The sequence below is a fragment of the Rhinatrema bivittatum genome, chromosome 2, assembly GCF_901001135.1.
Source record: "Rhinatrema bivittatum chromosome 2, aRhiBiv1.1, whole genome shotgun sequence".
Lineage (NCBI taxonomy): Eukaryota > Metazoa > Chordata > Amphibia > Gymnophiona > Rhinatrematidae > Rhinatrema > Rhinatrema bivittatum.
Window position 1 is genome coordinate 40,196,788 of NC_042616.1, and position 19,794 is coordinate 40,216,581.

Consider the following 19,794-nt stretch of genomic DNA (forward strand, 5'->3'; position numbering starts at 1 on the left):
GGTGGCTAAAAGGAGTATGTGGGCCATGGCTTTTTACTGTAATTTGCTGTGAGATTCTGTAATTAAAAGTGAATAAATGTATGAAAATAAATCAATAAAAGGATCTTAGTGAATAGTGGTAGGGAAGCAGATCTTGGAGATGGGAGCGTAATATGTCTTCAAGGAGGGGGGGATTGGGACAGGGAGAGTGAATGGAGGCCCTAAGGGAGAGGAGGAGAAGGTTAATCCGGCATAGGGAGGAAGGATCGTGAGAAGAGGGAAGGGGAATTGGAGATGAGAAAGTGGGGAATCCCTGCTAAGATCTGGGATCAGGAAAGGAAAGAGGATTCCCCCTGTCACACACCACCCCATGACGCCAGTCCTCCTCCTCTCGCTCACATCCCAGCCCTCTCTCCATTCTGCTCATTCCCAGTCCTTCCAAACTCCTCATTCCATTAGCTCCTAAGATCCTCTCCTCCTCTCAACTCGGACCAACTAGTATCCTCCCCCATATTCTTTCCCCACAAACCTGCAGTCCTTTCACTCAGTCTCAGTCTCACTCCTCACTTTCTCCAACACTCTCTCAAAGCTCCTTACTCTCCCTCAGTTTTTCCCACGTCCCTCATTCCCTCACATGCACTCCCTCCCATCTCTCGCTCACCCTCCCATCCCAGCCTAGAGCTCTTGTACCTGAAGATCGTCGGATGGCCAAAAGCGACCATTTCCCGCTGGTTAAAAGTTGCTATTGCTTCTGCCTACATTATGTAAAGGAGTCTTGGTTCCGGAGGGACTCTGGGCTTATTCCACTACGGCGCAGGCTGAATTCATGGGTGGAATGCCAGCGGGGATTGCTGCAGGAGATCTGTCAGATGGCAGCTTGGTCTTTGGCAAATAGTACAGGTTGGATGTTCATACTCTGGACTCACCTGGTTTTGGCGAGAGTTGTCTTATGATCAGGTCTTTTGGGCTCCTGCCCAGGGTAGGGGGAGCTTGGAGACATCCCATGCTTCTGGACTGATCTGGAGATGATAAGGAAAGGAAAATTTGGTTCTTATCTGTTCATTTTCCTTCCTGGAGTCCCACAGATCAGTCCCGAACCCCGCCCTGGATATGAGGACCACATTCTATTCTATGTGTAAATAGGTCAGAGACTTTAGGGAGTTCAAATTCCTCTTTGTACCGATGCCCTCCAGTTGGGGGATTACCTTCCCCATGCTTGGTTGGGAGTGGGGATAGTGGTTGTCATAGTTTTTTGCTTGGGTACACTGCATACTGAGTGACTGCAGATGGCACACTGACTTATGTAAAGCTTTTCCATCTGCTGGTAAGGGAGAAAAACCCATGCGCCTGGACTGATCTGTGGGACTCGAGGAGCGAAAATTAGCAAGTAAGGCCCAGTTTTCCTTTAGTAGCCCTTTCCCCAACAGCAAACCTGGCGGCAGAGAGGCGACATCATATAGAAGCTGTCTACAGCAAGTTTTAATCGTTCATCTCTATCCTCCAAAGGTTGGTGATGTCAATGAAAGCAAAAGGAAGCAAAATCGGTCTGATCTCACCATAATGAAGGGCTACCTGGGGTAATGCAGGTGTCTGATGTTGTTATAGGATCCATCCCTCATGGCTTTTCCAGGGCGCTTATATATAAAAGCAGGTACATAAGGGCTCATAGCCCATCTTCCTAGCTGCACCTTGTCTGGAAAAAAGGGGAGCCCTGTTAAGATAACAAATTTCCAGCAAGGGGAGGTGAACCTTCTTGTGAAGGAGATTATGAAGGTCCAGAATATCTTGTATGGGAAAGTATCATGGAAAGTGGGATCCTACTCGAAAACAGGGGATCTGGGAGAAAACCCACCACTGACTCAATGCAGCCTTTCCCTACAAGAGGAGTGTGCAAGATTGGAGTCACAAGGGCAAGACCTCCAACACCAGATCAAGAAGAAACAGGCCAGAATGAAGGCTGAGGGGGCCCGCAAGGCAAATTTTATTCACCCAAGCTGAACTGAGGATCCTCCGCACCATTTCGGAGGCAGCTGTGGGACAATTGGACGCCTCATGCTGTCAGGGCTACCAAGTTGAGCTGTGTTTGTAAGAAAACCATAAAAGGTGTCATGTCATTACTATAATAGTGTGTCATACCATTCAATTTCAATGGCTTGCAAAAGTATTCGACACCCCCCCCTCCCCTAAAAAGTCAGTAAATTTGTGTTGATTACAAATGACACTTTCCTAGTATATAGACAGATGGACTCAGGACCAGTGGTTTTATGCTCCTCTGCCAGCAGATGGAGATGGAGCAAGCTGACGTCACAGTGTGTATAGATATATATATATATATATATATATATACTTGAAAGGTTTTAATGATCCAAAGACAACGACAAACCTTTTCCGTCAGAAAAAAATCAGCAGAACCAGGGGTCACGATTTGAAGCTCCAGGGAGGAAGACTAAGAACCAATGTCAGGAAGGATTTCTTCACGGAAAGGGTGGTGGATGCCTGGAATGCCCTTCCGGAGGAAGTGGTGAAGACCAGAACTGTGAAGGACTTCAAAGGGGCGTGGGATAAACACTGTGGATCCATAAAGTCAAGAGGACGTGAATGAAGAGTGGTGGCTCGCGGGAATGACGGCTACTACCTGGAGATAATACCCTTTTCCCTGTACGTATCCGGATCAGTCCAGACACCTGGGTTGTGACTCCGCACCAGCAGGTGGAGACAGAGCAAGACTTGTGAGGCTTCCCTACATATAGTAAGGTGCCACCCACAGCCCCTCAGTCTTACTCTGTCTCCAGCAGGTGGTGCAGGGTCACTCACAGCCTCTGGGATCCCTGGGGTTTTTTCGTATAGATAGTCAGGGATAGTTGTTTTTGGAGTTTTTTTGGCGTTTAAAAAAAAAAAAAAAAGGGAAGAAGATTTCCAGAAGACAGTCAGCAGTCTCCCTCGTCCGGTCGCCTCCCAGGGGGGTTGAGAGGTTCTGAGGGGACCATCCCCCCCTGGTTGAGGCCGCTGCTGAGGGTTGAGGGCCCGGCCGGTCACAGGCAGCAGCGTCGGGGGTGACACCGGGGAGCCCGGTTCACTCACCCCCGTGGGAGCAACACATCAGGACCCAGGACAGCGCAAGTAAAAAAAAAAAAAAAACGCACTGTTTTTATTTCTGAGCCGGCTCTCCGTTGTTCCCGTGTTCTGCCGTGGTCGTCAGCGATTTTTTATTTTCGGTCACTGTGGGTCTGCTGCCGCGGGCGGGACACGGTCGGGGATGCCGAGGGGTGCCTCTTGCCGCGCGTGCGGTTCCGGGCGCGCGCGATTGTCGCTGTTCCTCCTGCGTTCCCGGGGGCGAGGGGTCGTCCGGAGGTCGGGGGCCCGATTCCGGCCGGCGCGTTCGCCACCGCGGGACAGCCAGAGACAGGAGGTGGGGGCTGAACCCGTTCCCGCTCAGCGCGGGAACGGAGGCGGCCATTTTGGAGGACAGTGCAGGAAGCCACGCGGAGGGCTCTCTGTAATGGCGCCCAGCCTCCTGCACTGTCTCCACAGCAGCGCCCACCCGGGGGAAGCCTTCCGGGAGGGGGCGGTTCCCCGGATGAGGAGAGCGCAGGAATGACGTCATCGGGGTCGGAGGCGTCCTTTTCGGCGGATTTTGCGCTCCTTTTGCGCAAAGTCCTCAAATGTAAAACGGCTCGGAAAAGAAGTAAGGCAGTGGGAAAGTCGGCGCATAGGCCGGCTTCCCGGAAGAGGAAGGCTGCGGATGGGTCCAAAAGTTCTTCGGAGCCCCCGGCAGGGAAGCGCCCGGTACGGGGCGTCCCTCAGGATACGGACAGTGAATCCACGGACTCGGAGGACGAAGACCAGCTTCCTGAGCCCCTGGGGGGGCCGGGGGACCCGGATGCTGCGGGTCCGAAGCCGCCGGCGGCCGGTAAAGGGACACCGGCAGGTGAGGGGGATGATCCGAAGGTAGTCCGGTTGTTTCAGAAGGAGGAACTGGCTCCTCTGATTCCAGCCATTCTGCAAGAGTTGGGCATAGAGGCTCCGCCGGTGGAATCCAGGCAGGGAGCCAATATGGACCCGGTGCTGTTGGGTCTTGCGGGGCCGGCAGTCGCTTTTCCTTTCCATTTTTCTGCATCGGACATCCTCTTCAGAAAGTGGGATACCCCGGAATTGGGCCTGAAGGTCAGTAAGACCATGGACAAGCTATACCCGCTCCCTGAGGACACGCTGGAACTTCTCCGTCTTCCTAAGGTGGACGCAGCAGTCTCGGCTGTGACGAAGAGATCCACGATCCCAGTCACAGGAGCCACGGCCCTTCGGGATATCCAGGATAGAAAGCTGGAGATGCAGCTCAAGAAGGTGTTTGAAGTTTCCGCGCTGGGAGTGCGTGCAGCGATCTGTACTAATTTTGCCCTGCGGGCAGGGCTACGCTGGGCACAGGTGCTTCAGGCTAATGCCGGTCTCTCGGCGGAGGAATCAGCGCAGGCGGACCAGCTGGAAGCGGTCATTGCTTATGGGGCAGATGCGTTACATGATCTGCTGCGCACTTCGGCCAGGGCCATGGTCTCGGCGGTTTCGGCGCGCCGCCTCCTCTGGCTGAGGAACTGGGCGGCGGATGGCTCGTCTAAGGCTCACCTGGGTGCACTGCCTTTTAAAGGCAGGCTGCTGTTTGGCAAACAGTTGGACGACCTGATGCAGTCCATCGGTGAGAACAAGGCTTTTAGGCTGCCGGAGGACAGGCACAGGACCCGATCGTCTTTTCCAATCGGTCTCGCTTTCGTGGGCCTAGAAGATCGCGACCACAGAGATCGTCTGGCTCCTCCTACCGGCCTGCCTCCTCTGCCAGGTCTACCTCCTGGACCCCGTCGTTTCGAGGGAAACGCTTTGGCAGGCAGAGTGGATCCATGGCGGGGGCAGGGTCCAAGGGCCCACAATGAAACGAGGTTGGTCCATTCCTCGGGGCAGCATCTCGCGGGCGTGCCGAATGTGGGAGCCCGATTAACAATGTTCGCCGAGGAGTGGGCCAAGATAACGTCGGACCAGTGGGTCCTCAGCGTGATAAGACACGGTACGGTTTTAGATTTTGCACGAGTTCCCTTCGACAAGTTTCTGGTGTCTCCGTGCAAGGGAAACTCAAGCGCGCAGCGGTCTGGGACACAGTGCGACGGCTGGAGGCCCTGGGGCCATCCGTCCCGTGCCGCGAAGACAACAACGGGCAGGGTCGGTACTCCATTTACTTCATCGTACTAAAGAAAGAAGGCACCTTCCGTCCCATTCTGGATTTGAAAGGTGTAAACAGGTGCCTTCGCATTCCCCGGTTCAAGATGGAGACGATCCGGTCGGTGGTAGCGTCGGTGAGACCAGGCGAGTTCCTCGCGTCCTTAGATCTCACCGAGGCTTATCTGCACATAGGCATTCAGCCAGCTTATCAGCAGTTCCTCAGATTCTGCGTACTGGGCAGACACTACCAATTCCGAGCCCTTCCCTTCGGTCTGGCCACCGCTCCCCGGACGTTTACCAAGGGTGATGGTAGTCGTGGCGGCCCAGCTCCGGAGGGAGGGGTTGCTGGTGCACCCCTACTTGGACGATTGGCTCATTCGGGCGAAGTCTGCAATGCAATGTCAGCGAGCGGTCGACAGAGTCCTCCAGCTCTTACGCTCCCTGGGATGGGAGGTCAATCTAGCCAAGAGTCGCTTGGTTCCCCTCTCAGTCCTTGGAGTATCTGGGGGCACGGTTCGATACCAAACGCGGCAGAGTCTATCTCTCCGAGGAGCGAGTCTGCAAGCTGCAGGGCCAGGTGCGACGTTTACTGGCCCTCCGTACGCCTTTGGTGCGCGATTACCTAATGGTCCTGGGCTCGATGGCGTCCACTCTGGCTTTGGTCCCCTGGGCTTTTGCGCATCTACGGCCGTTACAATCGGCATTACTATCCCGCTGGAAGCCGGTGTCGGAGGAGTTCCTGCTTCCGCTTCCTCTTACAGACATCGCGAGGGACAGCCTTCACTGGTGGTTACATCCCGACCATCTCCGGTGTGGAATGTCTCTGCTCATGCCCGACTGGACAGTGGTCACGACGGATGCAAGTCTCTCCGGCTGGGGAGCAGTCTGTCTGGGGCGCTCAGTGCAGGGACTGTGGTCCAGGGAGCAGTCACGGTGGTCCATCAATTGTCTGGAAACCAGGGCGGTAACGCTGGCACTGCAAGCTTTCCTTCTGCTGATCCGGGGAAAGGCGGTCAGGGTGTTGTCGGACAATGCAACGACAGTGGCGTATATCAACCGCCAAGGAGGAACGAGAAGCCGGCTGGTGGCGGAAGAGGCCCGCCGCTTGATGAGCTGGTCGGAGCGGCACCTCTCCAACATTGCGGCATTGCACATCGCCGGGGTGGACAACGTACAGGCAGACTTCCTCAGTCGCCATCATCTGGATCCCGGAGAATGGGAGTTGGCGGAGGAAGCTTATCAACTCATCTGCAGGACGTGGGGTCAGCCACACATGGATCTGATGGCTACCGCGCAGAATGCGAAGGCTCCACGTTTTTACAGCCGAAGGCGAGAGCGAGGAGCCGAAGGGGTCGATGCGTTGGTGCTTCCGTGGCCGACGAACGTGTTGCTGTACGTATTTCCTCCGTGGCCACTGATCGGCAAGGTCCTTCGCCGGATCGAGTTGCACCCGACGCCCGTCATCCTGGTGGCGCCGGAGTGGCCACGGAGACCTTGGTTTGCGGATCTTCTGCTCCTGGCGGACGGTCCGCCTCTCCGTTTTCGGGGATCCGCGGCGCTCCTCCGTCAAGGCCCTGTTTGTTTGGAGGAGGCGGATCACTTCTGTCTCGCGGCATGGCGTTTGAGAGGCGTCGCTTATTAAAGAAGGGTTACTCTGCTGCGGTGGTGACTACCTTGTTGAGGTCCAGAAAGCAGTCGACGTCTTTGACCTATGTCCGCGTGTGGACAGTCTTTGAGAACTGGTGTCGGGACCGCAGGGTAGATACTATGCTAGCTCCCGTGTCAGAAGTCCTTGCTTTTCTTCAGACTGGCCTCTCATCCGGGCTCTCTTCGGGTCCAAGGTCCGGGCTCTCTTCGGGTCCAAGTAGCGGCGCTCGGGTGTCTTCGGGGCAAGGTTCATGGGGTGTCTTTGGCCCTTCACCCGGATATCGCCCGTTTCCTTCGGGGCGCCAAACATTTACGTCCTCCATTGCGTCATCCTTGTCCGTCCTGGAACCTCAATTGGGTCCTTTCCGCTTTGTGTTCGCCTCCGTTTGAACCTCTGAAGCGGATTACGCTGAAGGACCTTACCATGAAGACGGTTTTCCTTGTGGCGATAGCTTCGGCGAGACGGGTCTCGGAGTTACAGGCGTTGTCGTGTAGGGAGCCGTTCTTACGCTTCTCGGATTCGGGAGTATCCTTACGGCGGTTCCCTCCTTCTTGCCGAAGGTGGTGTCGAGTTTTCATTTGAATCAGTCTGTGGAGCTTCCGGCGTTTCCGGAGGCCCGAGGTTCGCAGGAGTTACGAAAGCTGGACGTTCGTAGGGTGCTTCTCCGCTACCTAGAGGTTACGAACCCTTTCCGAACCTCGGATCACCTCTTTGTGTTGTACGCTGGTCACAAGAGAGGTGGGGCAGCGTCCAGAGCTACGATTGCTCGGTGGCTCAAGGAGGCTATTGCTTCGGCCTATCTTCTGCGGGGTAAGCCGGTCCCGGTGGGGCTTCGAGCTCATTCCACGCGGTCACACGCTGTGTCTTGGGCAGAGTCCTCTCTGGTTTCTCCTCAGGAGATTTGCAGGGCAGCGACTTGGAAGTCGCTGCACACTTTCACGAGGCATTATCGTGTGGATGTCCAAGCGGTAGACTCGGGGGGTTTTGGAGAGAGAGTTCTCCGAGCGGGACTCTCCGGGTCCCACCCGTAGTTTGTGGCTTTGGTACATCCCAGGTGTCTGGACTGATCCGGTATGTACAGGGAAAGGAAAATTAGTATCTTACCTGATAATTTTCGTTCCTGTAGTACCACGGATCAGTCCAGGGACCCGCCCAGGAGATACAGATACTGAATGTTTTATGTTTTTTTCTGCAGAACGGAGAGTCCGCTCGGTTACTTCAGTTGCGGTTCAATTTGTTTCGATTGATTAGCCTCTAGTTCCGGCTGTGTTGTTCCGGCTGGGGGGTTGTTGTGGAACCGGCCCGGTTTTTTTCGGGTAATCTTGTTAAGTAGTGTGGTTGCAGTTTTGCTTTGACATTACGTAAAACTGAGGGGCTGTGGGTGGCACCTTACTATATGTAGGGAAGCCTCACAAGTTTTGCTCTGTCTCCACCTGCTGGTGCGGAGTCACAACCCAGGTGTCTGGACTGATCCGTGGTACTACAGGAACGAAAATTATCAGGTAAGATACTAATTTTCCTATTCAATAAACATACACATGGTTAATGCAACGCCAACATTGCTCTAAGACTCCAACATTGCTCTAAGCTTCAACGGCAAGAGGAAATGTGGAAAAAAGGATTTGCATTCACAAAAAAGCGGGGCATAGCTTGCTTGTTACGGCAGTTACTACCCCAAACCAAATAAGCCTGATACTTCACATTCAATGCATATTCAGCATAACTCTCTGCTTCAACGGCAGGGGGGATGAAGAAAAGTGGATCTATATACAGACAACAACCAACAAGGACTGAATTACATAGTCTGGGTAAACAAATAAGCATGGGTGTAGCTTGCTTATTGCGGCGGTTACTACCCCTAACTAACTAAGCTAGATATTTCACTTAGATGCAGCTCCATCACTGCTCTCTACGTTAATGGTGGGGTGGAAGGGAAATAGAACCAAAAGGTTACTAAGAGCCAAGAGTAACAGATAAGTATGAGAAGTATGAGAAAAAATAAAAAGTGCGAAACTTGCTGGGCAGACTGGATGGGCCGTTTGGTCTTCTTCTGCCGTCATTTCTATGTTTCTATAACCCTGCAGTGACCCCAGCCTGCCAGTATTCTCCGTCTCCAGCAGATGGCGGACATGCATCTTCCTATGGGGATTGCTTCAAGCTTTTTGGAAGGACAAATTTTAAATTCTGAATTCAGAAAAGAAAGTCCTGCTCTCCAGTGGTGATACCTAAAGGTCCCGTCCCCCCCCCCAGCTGAGAATTCCTGAGGCGATTTCCGTGGTCCCTCAGAGGTGTGCCTTGGTCCAGTAGCTGGGGTTCTGGGCGTGGTCTTAGCTGCTAGTTCAGCTGAAAAGCAGTGGGTGCTGGAGGCTGAGCACCGTGGTGATGGCAGATGCCCTCTCCCCCTGCAGCCAGAGACAGTCTTTGTACTCGGCTGGTAAGTACTGAGCTCAGGTAAGGTTAAAATAGAAAAGAGACAGTTGTCACCTGAATCAGAGACAGTTAGAGGGGTTTCAGCATTTCCTCCGGTCTCCGTTCTCGGCATTCGTTCCTGCTCCCATTGGGGTTGGGGAACTGGGCAGCCGGGCGGGTTGAGCGGCCCCTGGTGGGCTAGGCCCCGCATTTAGGCTTTGTTCTTGCACATCGCATGGTAGGCTGCAGTGGTCGTTTTCGCGTGCTCTTGTGCGTGTTCTGCTGCCTTCGATAGGCTGTCGGTGTGCACAGTGCGTCGGCTCTGCGCACGCGTTGTGCACTTAGTTTTCGAGCGTGTTTTTTACATGCACAAACTTTTTTTTTTTACGTGCTTCACTGGATGCACAAGTTGTGCACGTGCTTGGCCATGTTTTCTTCTAGGCGCTTAATTTTGGGGCGCACCTCTTTTTTTTAGGCGCGAACTGTGCCAACGTATGCTTACCACCATGATGGTGCCAGTAAGCAAGAAGCCTAAGCATCTTCTTATCTGTGTTGCCTGTCATATTAGGCTGTGTCAGCACTGCTCAGAAGCTCAGGGAGAGACGTCTTCCTCGGATTTTGCTAAGCCTGGCTCTTCCCACTCTGATGATGGGTTGGTCATGGCCTTGACTGGGGGGACGCCAGATCTTGGTTCTCCCTTGAGGCGAGGGCAGTTCTGTGGGACCAGATCCAGTTCCTTCTGGGCTTGATCTGGACTCGGCTGCTTTTTCCTGGGTGGAAATTTTTCAAGGCTTACAAGCTTTTCTTCAGGCGCAGTCCTCCGTTTCCCCTGTGTCTGTCTGGTCAGACCCTCAGCCGGTGGCTCCTCCCTCTTCCAGTCCTATGCTAAAGCACCGGAGCTCACCTCGGCTTCCTGCGGGTGTTCCCAAAAGAAATCTGGATGACATTGATGATGAGGTTGATCCTGATTCCCTGGAAGATGGGGAAATTCCTCCAGGACTGGAGCCGTATTGAACCATGTTGCGGTTCTTTCAAAGCTGTGAACTGCCGGCCCTGATTTCCCAGACCTTGAAACAGCTGGGTGTTTCTGGTTCAGATGCCATGTCGGAGCCAAAGAAGAATCCCATTTTGGTTTCCTTGCGTAAAGCCTCTTGTTTTTTCCCTTTGATAGACGCCATTCAGGAATTGATTGATCTGGAATGGAACGCACCGGAGGCAAATTTTAAAGGGGATCGGACATTAGAAGGCCTGTACCCCTCGATTCAGCTGTGAGAAAGCATTTACGGTTTCCCAAGTGGATGCTCTAGTTTGTGCCATTTCTAAGCAGACAACTATCCCTGTAAGAACATAAGAAATTGCCATGCTAGGTCAGACCAAGGGTCCATCAAGCCCAGCATCCTGTTTCCAACAGCGGCCAATCCAGGCCATAAGAACCTGGCAATTACCCAAACACTAAGAAGATCCCATGCTACTGATGCAATTAATAGCAGTGGCTATTCCCTAAGTAAACTTGATTAATAGCTGTTAATGGACTTCTCCTCCAAGAACTTATCCAAACCTTTTTTGAACCCAGCTACACTAACTGCACTAACCACATCCTCTGGCAACAAATTCCAGAGCTTTATTGTGCGTTGAGTGAAAAAGAATTTTCTCCGATTAGTCTTAAATGTGCTACTTGCTAACTTCATGGAATGCCCCCTAGTCCTTCTATTATTCGAAAGTGAAAATAACCGAGTCACATCTACTCGTTCAAGACCTCTCATGATCTTAAAGACCTCTATCATATCCCCCCTCAGCCGTCTCTTCTCCAAGCTGAACAGCCCTAATCTCTTCAGCCTTTCCTCATAGGGGAGCTGTTCCATCCCCTTTATCATTTTGGTTGCCCTTCTCTGTACCTTCTCCATCGCAACTATATCTTTTTTGAGATGCGGCGACCAGAATTGTACACAGTATTCAAGGTGTGGTCTCACCATGGAGCGATATAGAGGCATTATGACATTTTCCGTTCTATTAACCAGAGGGAAGAGTGGCCTAGAAGGATTGAGGCTATTCTTAAGCAAGCCTTGGAGGTGGTAGCCTTGTCTAGGCAGTGTCTGAGGGGTAGGATGCAGCTTCCATTTCCTCACAATTGACCCAACCGTGCTCACTGGGATATCCATGCACTTGTATATTATTTTGTAGCCTTTTCCTGTCTTGTGCATGTCTCTGACTTTATCTTTAATTTCCTTAAAATGCTCTTTGGGCTTCATTTTCACAGCTTTCCTTCAGATTCTCAGTCTGACCAATGGTACTGGAATTAGGGGGTATTTTATTTATTTATTTGATGAGTTTTATATACCATCATTCGGTAGAGCCATCATAATCCATCATTATCATTATCCAGAAAAAGTGACCTTTTTTCATGATTCCTAGGTAGAGGCCAATTACTAGGGCAATATCTTTCCTCTGTGTAAACTTGAAGCTTCCACAGCACAGGGGTTGAATACTTATGCAGGCAGCAGTTTTCGTTTTTTAATTTTATTTTACAAAAGATGCAGAGAAATTTTGAAATGTGACATTGAGAATGTACTTTAAGGTCGTAGTGGTTTGCAGTAAGCATACTGTCTGGAACAATCTGTGTAAGGGTCATTTGTAATCCACCCAAACCTGACATTTTAGGGGGTTGGTTACTTTTGCAAGGCACTGTATATACATGTGTGCCTTTTTAGATATATTCAGTGGTGCTAAAGGCAGATAGGGCCAGCAGCAAAGAGCCCCACCAAGTTGTCTTTTCTCTTTCTGTCCATACATGTAGATGGAAAAATAGTGCATAATTTTAGCTTTGACCCCCATGGGAATGCTAGATTAGAAGGACACTGTAGACTTGGGAGCATTGAGCTGTTGTCTCTATCTAAAAGGAAGGTACAGTGGGTGAAAAGAGAAAAGGCTAGTAAGTGTATTGGGAAGCGAGTGGCCATGATTCTGAAGGTCCTGGACCCGGTGGCCTTGGAAGGGCTAGGCAGCATGCATGAGTGCTCTCGGAAAGCCCGGAGGAAGACAATTAGGGTGAAGAGGAAGGGTTCAACAGAGTCCATTGCTGACAGAGAGAAGCATGACAGATGCTGGGGGCTGCCAAACTTTGAGGAGGAGCCCGGGGCCACCTTCACCCAGTAACCTGCTCCAGAGGTCTTGACGCACGCTGTACACGAGGGGGAAGCCAGGCAATTGGAAAAAGGGCAACTTCCGTGGTAGAGAAGATGACGGGCCTTGCACCCTAGTGGAGAACTGCATGCTGCCACTCAACAAGAGAGTAGCAGGGCCTGAAGGAAGGTAGTGCAGGAGAAATGTCGGGAGTCCATCAAAAAAGGCCTGGCCTTGGCCGAGTGCTACAGGAAGAATCGGAGGCCATGGCCTCAGACTGGAGAGAAATGCTGCAGTGGCTGCCAGTCACAGCCTGCATGGGATGCTCCTTGGCAGCCTCCCCCAGCATTTGCTGCTGCACTAGCACTCTGAATTGTTCCTTTGCCTGCTGTAGTTCCGCCAGCCCAGTGTGTCTGCCACTACTCATGATGGGACCTCCTCCTCCAGTGCTTACACCACCTGCTCCAACACCTTCTCCAGCCACGCACCACCACTGCAGAGGAAGGCTCCCCACTCTGAATGCACAGGTGCGGGTCCTCCTCTTCATGTGCTGCTGCTGAAGAGCAGAGACCCACCACTGCTGGCAGGCCTTCATCCTCTCCCCTCAGGTCAGCTCTCTAGAGCCACTCTGCTCTTCAAGGCCCTCTTGGAGCTTGTACTCTCTGCCACAGGCCTCAGTGCCCAAGCTCTCTGAAGGCACTGTGAATAGTGACCATATACCACCGCGGAGGAGCATCAGCCTGGGCCAGTCCAAGGCACCAGGGTCATCCCCGAAAAGAGAGGATGCCTTAGGAAGCATTAAAGTTTAGATCTCTATGCACAATATCACCTTTTATTGTAAAGAAATGCAGCTTCATTGTTGAAAGTTTGCTTGAATCCAAGTGTTCCTTTCCCCTACAGGATAGGAACATCCTGCTGATGAGTCTGGCAATGTATCTGCTGCAGTTCCTCCTCACTCAGGTCATATGCCACCCCTCCTCAAGATGATCTAGTCCCTCTGGAGGAGGCAGGCCTCTGTTTTGGCAAAGTTATGAAGCATGCAGCAGGCTCAAAAGACCTCCTATCTTTGTTGAGTTGTATAAAAGACATCGCCAGGAGAGGAAATGTGGTTTGAGTAGGCCAACGGGATCAGGCCTTGGACCAGTTCTTGTGAACGGTTTTGTGAGCGACATAACAGAAGGGTTGTCGGGAAAGGTTTGTCTTTTTTTTGCCAATACTAAAATCTGTAACAGGGTGGACAGGAAGGGGTGGAAAACTTGAAGAGAGATCTAGCGAAGCTCGAGGAGTGGTCTGAGGTCTGGCAGCTAGGATTTAATGTAAAAAAAAAAAAATGCAGAAAATGCATTTAGGATGCAGAAACCCAAGGGAAAGGTACAGTATTGGAAGTGAAAGTCTTCTAAGCACACGGGAAGAGTGGGATCTGGGGGTGATTGTATCTGATGATTTTAAGGGGGCCAAACAGGTGGATATAGTCATGGCAAAAATCAGAAAGATGCTTGGCTGCATAGAGGAATGGTCAGCAGAAAAAGAGAGGCACTATTGCCCCTGTGACCTCACTTGGAATACTGTGCACAATGCTGAAGGCCACATCTTCGAAAGTATAGAAACAGGATGGAGTCGGCCCAGAGGGTGGCTATTAAAATGGTCAGTGGGCTTCGTTCTAAAGCATATGAAGGATAGACTTAAAGATCCAAACATGTACACCCTAAAGGAAAGGTGAGATAGAGAAGATGTGATTATAGACATTCCAATATCTCCAAAGGTTTCCATGCACAGGAGGTGAGCCTTTTTCAATGGAAAGGAGGCTCTAGAACGAGGGGTCATGAGATGAGGTTGAAAGGGGGTACATTCAGGAGTAATCTTAGGAAATATTTCTTTACGGAGAGGGTGGTGGATGTGTGGAACGGCCTCCCAGTGGAAGTAGTGGAGACAAAAACAGTATCTGAATTCAAGGAAGCATGGGATAAATACAGGGGCTCTCTAAGTTTGTGATGAGAATTATAGTGCTAAATTATTGAATGGATGGACCATACAGTCTTTTTCTGCCGTCCTGTTTCTAGGCTGAAAAAGAAATCCAACAAAAATAGAGGTTACAGGCAAAGACACTTCTGGGCTAAGACCTTGATTTCCCTGATTGCCCCTTCATCCTCTCTCACCGGAAGAAAGCAGCTTGCCAATCATCAAGTCAAAAAAGAGAATGCAATTTGAAATTGGTGCTTGAAATAGCACTGGTAAAAGTGATAAAATAGCACAATTATACCCTAAACATTCCCACTTTGCTCATGAATAAATGTGACCTACTTGAAGCATCAGCGATGCATACAAATGTCACTCATATGCACATATATGTTGTTTTTACGCATGCAACCCCTTTGAAAATGTATGCAATTGTGTATAACTGATCTCCCTCACTATGACCAAAGTTTTCAGACAGCCAGTTTCGAAATCTAAATTAAGAGTTGTCCATTATTAGCAAAAGAGACATGCATGGCAGTGTTTCTTAACCTTTTCACCTCTTGAGGCAAAAATATATTTACAAAACTGCGTGGCACACCATCCTCTCCGCAATAGCAATGTGGCGCATCAGATCAACGCTCAGTGCACGCTCTCCCTGTCTCACTCAGCCTGGGGATAATCAGAGGCTGGAATAACTTGAAGGGGGCAGCTCAGGAGGAGAAAGATAAGGTACAAAGCAGGGCTCGGTTAGTCATGCCCTGCATGCTGCCTCTTAATTACCACTTTCCCTGGCTCTTGTTGTAGCTAAGAAGAAAAGGCATGCATGATTACACATGTTCGCAGAAAGGGGTTTGAGTCACCACTGGTGTCTCTTGTTTCTACAAAGTGCTGAGCGCAGGCGCTGGTCTAGATCTGACCATCAGGCAGTGGTGACTTTTCCCGGGCCAGCCTGATCAGATCTGACGGTACAGTGATTGGGAAACACTGATGTACAGGATCCACAAATATGTTTTGCTTTCATGGGAAAAAGGAAATGACACCGTTGCTGTACAATGTTATGAACCAATGCTTGTAAACATTTAATATTGTGTCTCTTCTAGAGAACAGCAGAAACAAAAAGAAATGTGCTATTATATTACTGAACTAACAACATTATTTCTCCTATACCCAATTTTTACATTTGTATCTAGAAAAATATGATCGCAGAAAGAGTAATACAGAAACATATGCCTGGGAGCTCAGTGAGAATCTGGAAGGGAGCAAGATGTTATCAGAAAGACACAAAGAGAATATGTCGTCCTGTTCTGACTGTGGAAAAAAGTGCTGGAATCAGTGTATCAGAGAGAAGAAGCAAAGAAATTCTGCAGGAACCCCAGCTGAGGATTCTCCTGTGTGGGAGCAAAGGGCCAGTAATAAAACATCCACAGGAGATGAACTGAGAAACCAGACAATAGTAGAAAGATGTTTCTGTGATGTATGTGAAATATTCCAGAGGAATCCTGTAACTCTGAAATCACGGAAGATATCCAACACTGAAAAGAGATCATCTACATATATAGGCTCTAGGAACACCATCAGTCAAATGGAAGACCTAAAGGCACAACAGAAAACATGCAAAGTAGAGACATCTTTTACATGTTCTGAATGTGGGAAGGGTTTCAGTAGGAAGAGAGAGCTAATGCAACACCAAAAAATGATCAAAGGGAAGAGACTGTGTTCAGCTACAGAATATGGGAAAAGCTTTCTTAACACAAACCTCCAAAATTCCCAGGCAAATGACACTGATGACAAAACATGTTCATGTACTGATAGTAACAAAAGTTTTAATCAGAAAACAAATTTCACAAGAAATCCAAAATTCTACCCAGCAGTAAGAGCAATTTCAAGTAGGGAATGTAATAAAAGCTCTTGTCACAAAAAGTATACTGGTGATACACCTTTCGCTTGTACTAAATCTGACAAGTGCTTGAATAGAAAGTTGGACATATCTCATGACCATAATAACCATAAGGGAGAGAGAGAATTTCAATGTACCCCATGTAGTAAAAGCTTCAATAAGATGATCTTTCTTACATGCCCCCAGAGAATCCACAAAAACAGAAACCCATTTACCTCTGATGACTACTTCCCTTGGAAAGAACAACTTATACATCAGCAAAGAATCCACTCAGGAATAAAACCATTTACATGTGCTAAGTGTAGTAAGTCCTTCAGTAGGAAGGAAAACCTCATACACCACCAGAGAATTCACACAGGAGCAAAACCATTTACATGTACTGAGTGTGGTAAGAGCTTCCGTTTGAAGGCACACTTCACAAGCCACCAAAGTATCCACTCAGGAAAAAAACCATTTATATGTAATGAGTGTGGTAAGAGCTTCCGTTTGAAGGCACACATTACACGTCATCAGAGTATCCACTCTGGTGAAAAACCATTTATGTGTACTGAATGTGGTAAGAACTTCCGTTTGAAAGCACACTTTACACGCCACCAGAGCATCCACTCAGGAGAAAAACCATTTACATGTACTGAGTGTGGTAAGAGTTTCCGTTTGAAGGCACAATTCACAAGCCACCAGAGAATCCACTCAGGAATGAAACCATTTACATGCACTGAGTGTGGTAAGAGCTACAGATGGAAGGAAAACCTCATACGCCACCAGACAATTCACATAACTGTGAAACCATTTATATGCATTGAATGTGGTAAGAGCTTCAGTTGGAAGTCACACCTAACTCACCACCAGAGAACCCACACAGGGGTGAAACCATTCACTTGTACTGAATGTGGTAAGAGCTTCAGTCGCAAGGCACACTATACACGCCACCAGACAATCCACACGGGGTTGAAACCATTTACATGTACTGAGTGTGGTAAAAGCTTTCGTTTGAAGACACATTTCACAAGCCACCAGAAAGTCCACTCAGGAATGAAACCCTTTACATGTTCTGAGTGTGGTAAGTGCTTTATTTCTAAAGAAAGCCTCACACGTCACCAGAGAATCCACGCAGGAGTTAAACCATTTACGTGTACTGAGTGTGACAAGAGCTTTTATTTAAAGGAATGTTTCACAAGTCACCAGAGAACCCACTCAGGAATAAAACCATTTATATGTTCTGAGTGTGGTAAGTGTTTCAGTAGGAAGGAAAGCCTCAGATGCCACCAGAGAATCCACACAGGAGTGAAACCTTTTACATGTGCTGAGTGTGGTAAATGCTTCAGTTGGAAAGAGCAACTGATAAGCCACCAGAGAATCCACACAGGAGTGGATCCATTTATATGTAGTGAGTGTGGTAAGAGCTTCATTGTGAAGTCAAGCTTCACAAACCACCAGAGAATCCACTCTTAATAAACCATTAATATGTTGAGAGTGCAGTAAGGGCTTCAGTAAGAATGAAAGTCTCTCATGTCACCAAAGAATCCACACGTAATTGAAACTATTTCAAAGTATTAGAGATGGTAAAAGCTTTCATTTGAAAGAATGTTTCACAAGTCACAAGAGAATCCACTCAGGAATAAATCATTTACATATTTTGAGCATGCTAAGAACATTATTGTGAAGGCAGATCTCACAGTCCACAAGAGAGGCAGATATAACATGTGCCTGGCAAAGTGAATGAATGTAACCACAGTTGTACAAAAGCTTTACTTCCAATGGCAACAAGGAATTTTGCACAGAATATATGTGCACACAACAATGTGTTTATAGATTAGCACTCTCACATTCAAATCCCATTTTAACAACAGGATTCGCTATTATCCCTCAATCCAGAGAGATGTGCTCAATTTCCTCCTGTTTACTTAACACTGGATTGATTCCTGGTCAATAGTGAAGTAAAGTTTCTAGTGCTAGTTTTAGGGATGCAGGCTGCATAGCCAACAACATTACTCATCAAAGCCTGACCAGTAAATCTCTTCCTGCTCCTCCTTCTCTACCAGAACCCCCACCCCCTATCCTAGTGTTGCTGCTGTGACAGTTTTCTGCTGTCTCACACTGCTGCTGTGTCAGGGTATCCCCAGGCTCCGCTCTTTTCTCTCCCTTTGATACATGCACACAAAACAAAAGATTTTCTGATGCATCATAACATGATTTATGAGTGTAAAAGACTTTTAGATGTACAAAACATGATTTTTGTGTGCATAAATCACATCTGAAGGATCTCCCCCACCCCCAAGCACACATTTTAACTGGCTTCAGTGCACACTTTTAATTCTTAATGCATTTTTTAGCGGTTCTAGTAAGAGGCTGTGTCCTAATTCCAGTGCACAATGTTAATGCACAGCTTATTACATTTACCTGTCAGAATGCATGCAGGTGTAAAACCATTTTTATGTACTGAGTGTGATAAGAGCATGTTTCCTAGCATGTAGATGGATTCAGAACCAGTGGGTTATGCACCCCTACCAACAGATGGAGATGGAGCAAACTGACATCATAGGATATATACTCCTGCAGTGACATCAGCCTACTAGTATTCTCTGTCTCTAGAAGATTGTTAATGTGCATCTCCCTACTGGGGATTGCTTCAGATTTTAGAAGGAGAATTTTGAAAAAAGGAAAATTGTTCACCCTACTCTCCTGTGGTGATACCAAATGGTCCCTCCCCTAGTTGAGAATTCCTGAGGTGATTTCCATGGTCCCTCAGATGTGTGTCTTGGTCCAGTAGCTGGTTTTTCAGCCGGCATGGATTTAGCTGATTGTACAGCTGAAAGGTGCAGGAAGCAGAGCACGATGGTGACAGCATATGCCCTCTTTTCCTGCAGCCAGAGACCATCTCTATTCAGCTGGGAAGGGTTGAGCTCAGGTAAGTTTAAAAAAAACAAAACAGATTAATTACAGAGATACTGATAAGACAGGCTAAGAGAAAATTTGAAAAGAAGTTGGCCATAGAGGCAAAAACTCACAATAAAAACTTTTTAAAATATGTCCGAAGCAGAAAGCTTGCAAGGGAGTCAGTTGGATTGTTGGATGATCAAGAGGTTAAAGGGGCACTTAGAGACGATAAGACCATTGCGGAAAGATTAAACAATTTGTTTGCTTCAGTGTTTACTGAAGAGGATATTGGAGAGATACCCGTACCAGAGAAGGTTTTCATGGGTGATGATTCATATCAACTGAACCAAATCACGGTGAACCTGGAAGATGTGGTAAGCCTGATTGACAAACTGAAGAGTAGTAAATCACCTGGACTGGATGGTATACACCCCAGGGTTCTGAAAGGTCTGAAATTTCATTTTTTAGTTCTATTAGTAAAAATTTGTAACCTATCATTAAAATCATCAGATGTATCTGAAGATTGGAAGATGGCCAATGTACCCCTGAAATTTAAAAAGGGATCCAGGGGTGATCTGGGAAACTATAGACCGATGAACCTGACTTCAGTGCTGGGAAAAATCGTGGAAACTATTCTAAAGATCAAAATCATAAAACATTTAGATAGACATGGTATAATGGGACACAGCCAGCATGGATTTACCCA

At 48.7% G+C, this 19,794-nt stretch overlaps 1 protein-coding gene across 2 annotated transcripts in view; it reads left to right on the plus strand.

Annotated features, from left to right (window-relative positions):
• Nucleotides 1-17,851, plus strand: part of LOC115085905 (oocyte zinc finger protein XlCOF6-like) — a 34,162-nt gene extending 16,311 nt beyond the window's left edge. For both annotated transcript variants that reach the window (XM_029592443.1, XM_029592441.1), the window contains exon 4: nt 15,505-17,851. In XM_029592443.1, coding sequence (XP_029448303.1) covers nt 15,505-17,663 — 2,159 coding nt within the window. In that variant the 3' untranslated portion in view covers nt 17,664-17,851. The remainder of the gene's footprint in view (nt 1-15,504) is intronic.
• The last annotated feature ends 1,943 nt before the right edge of the window (nt 17,852-19,794 follow it).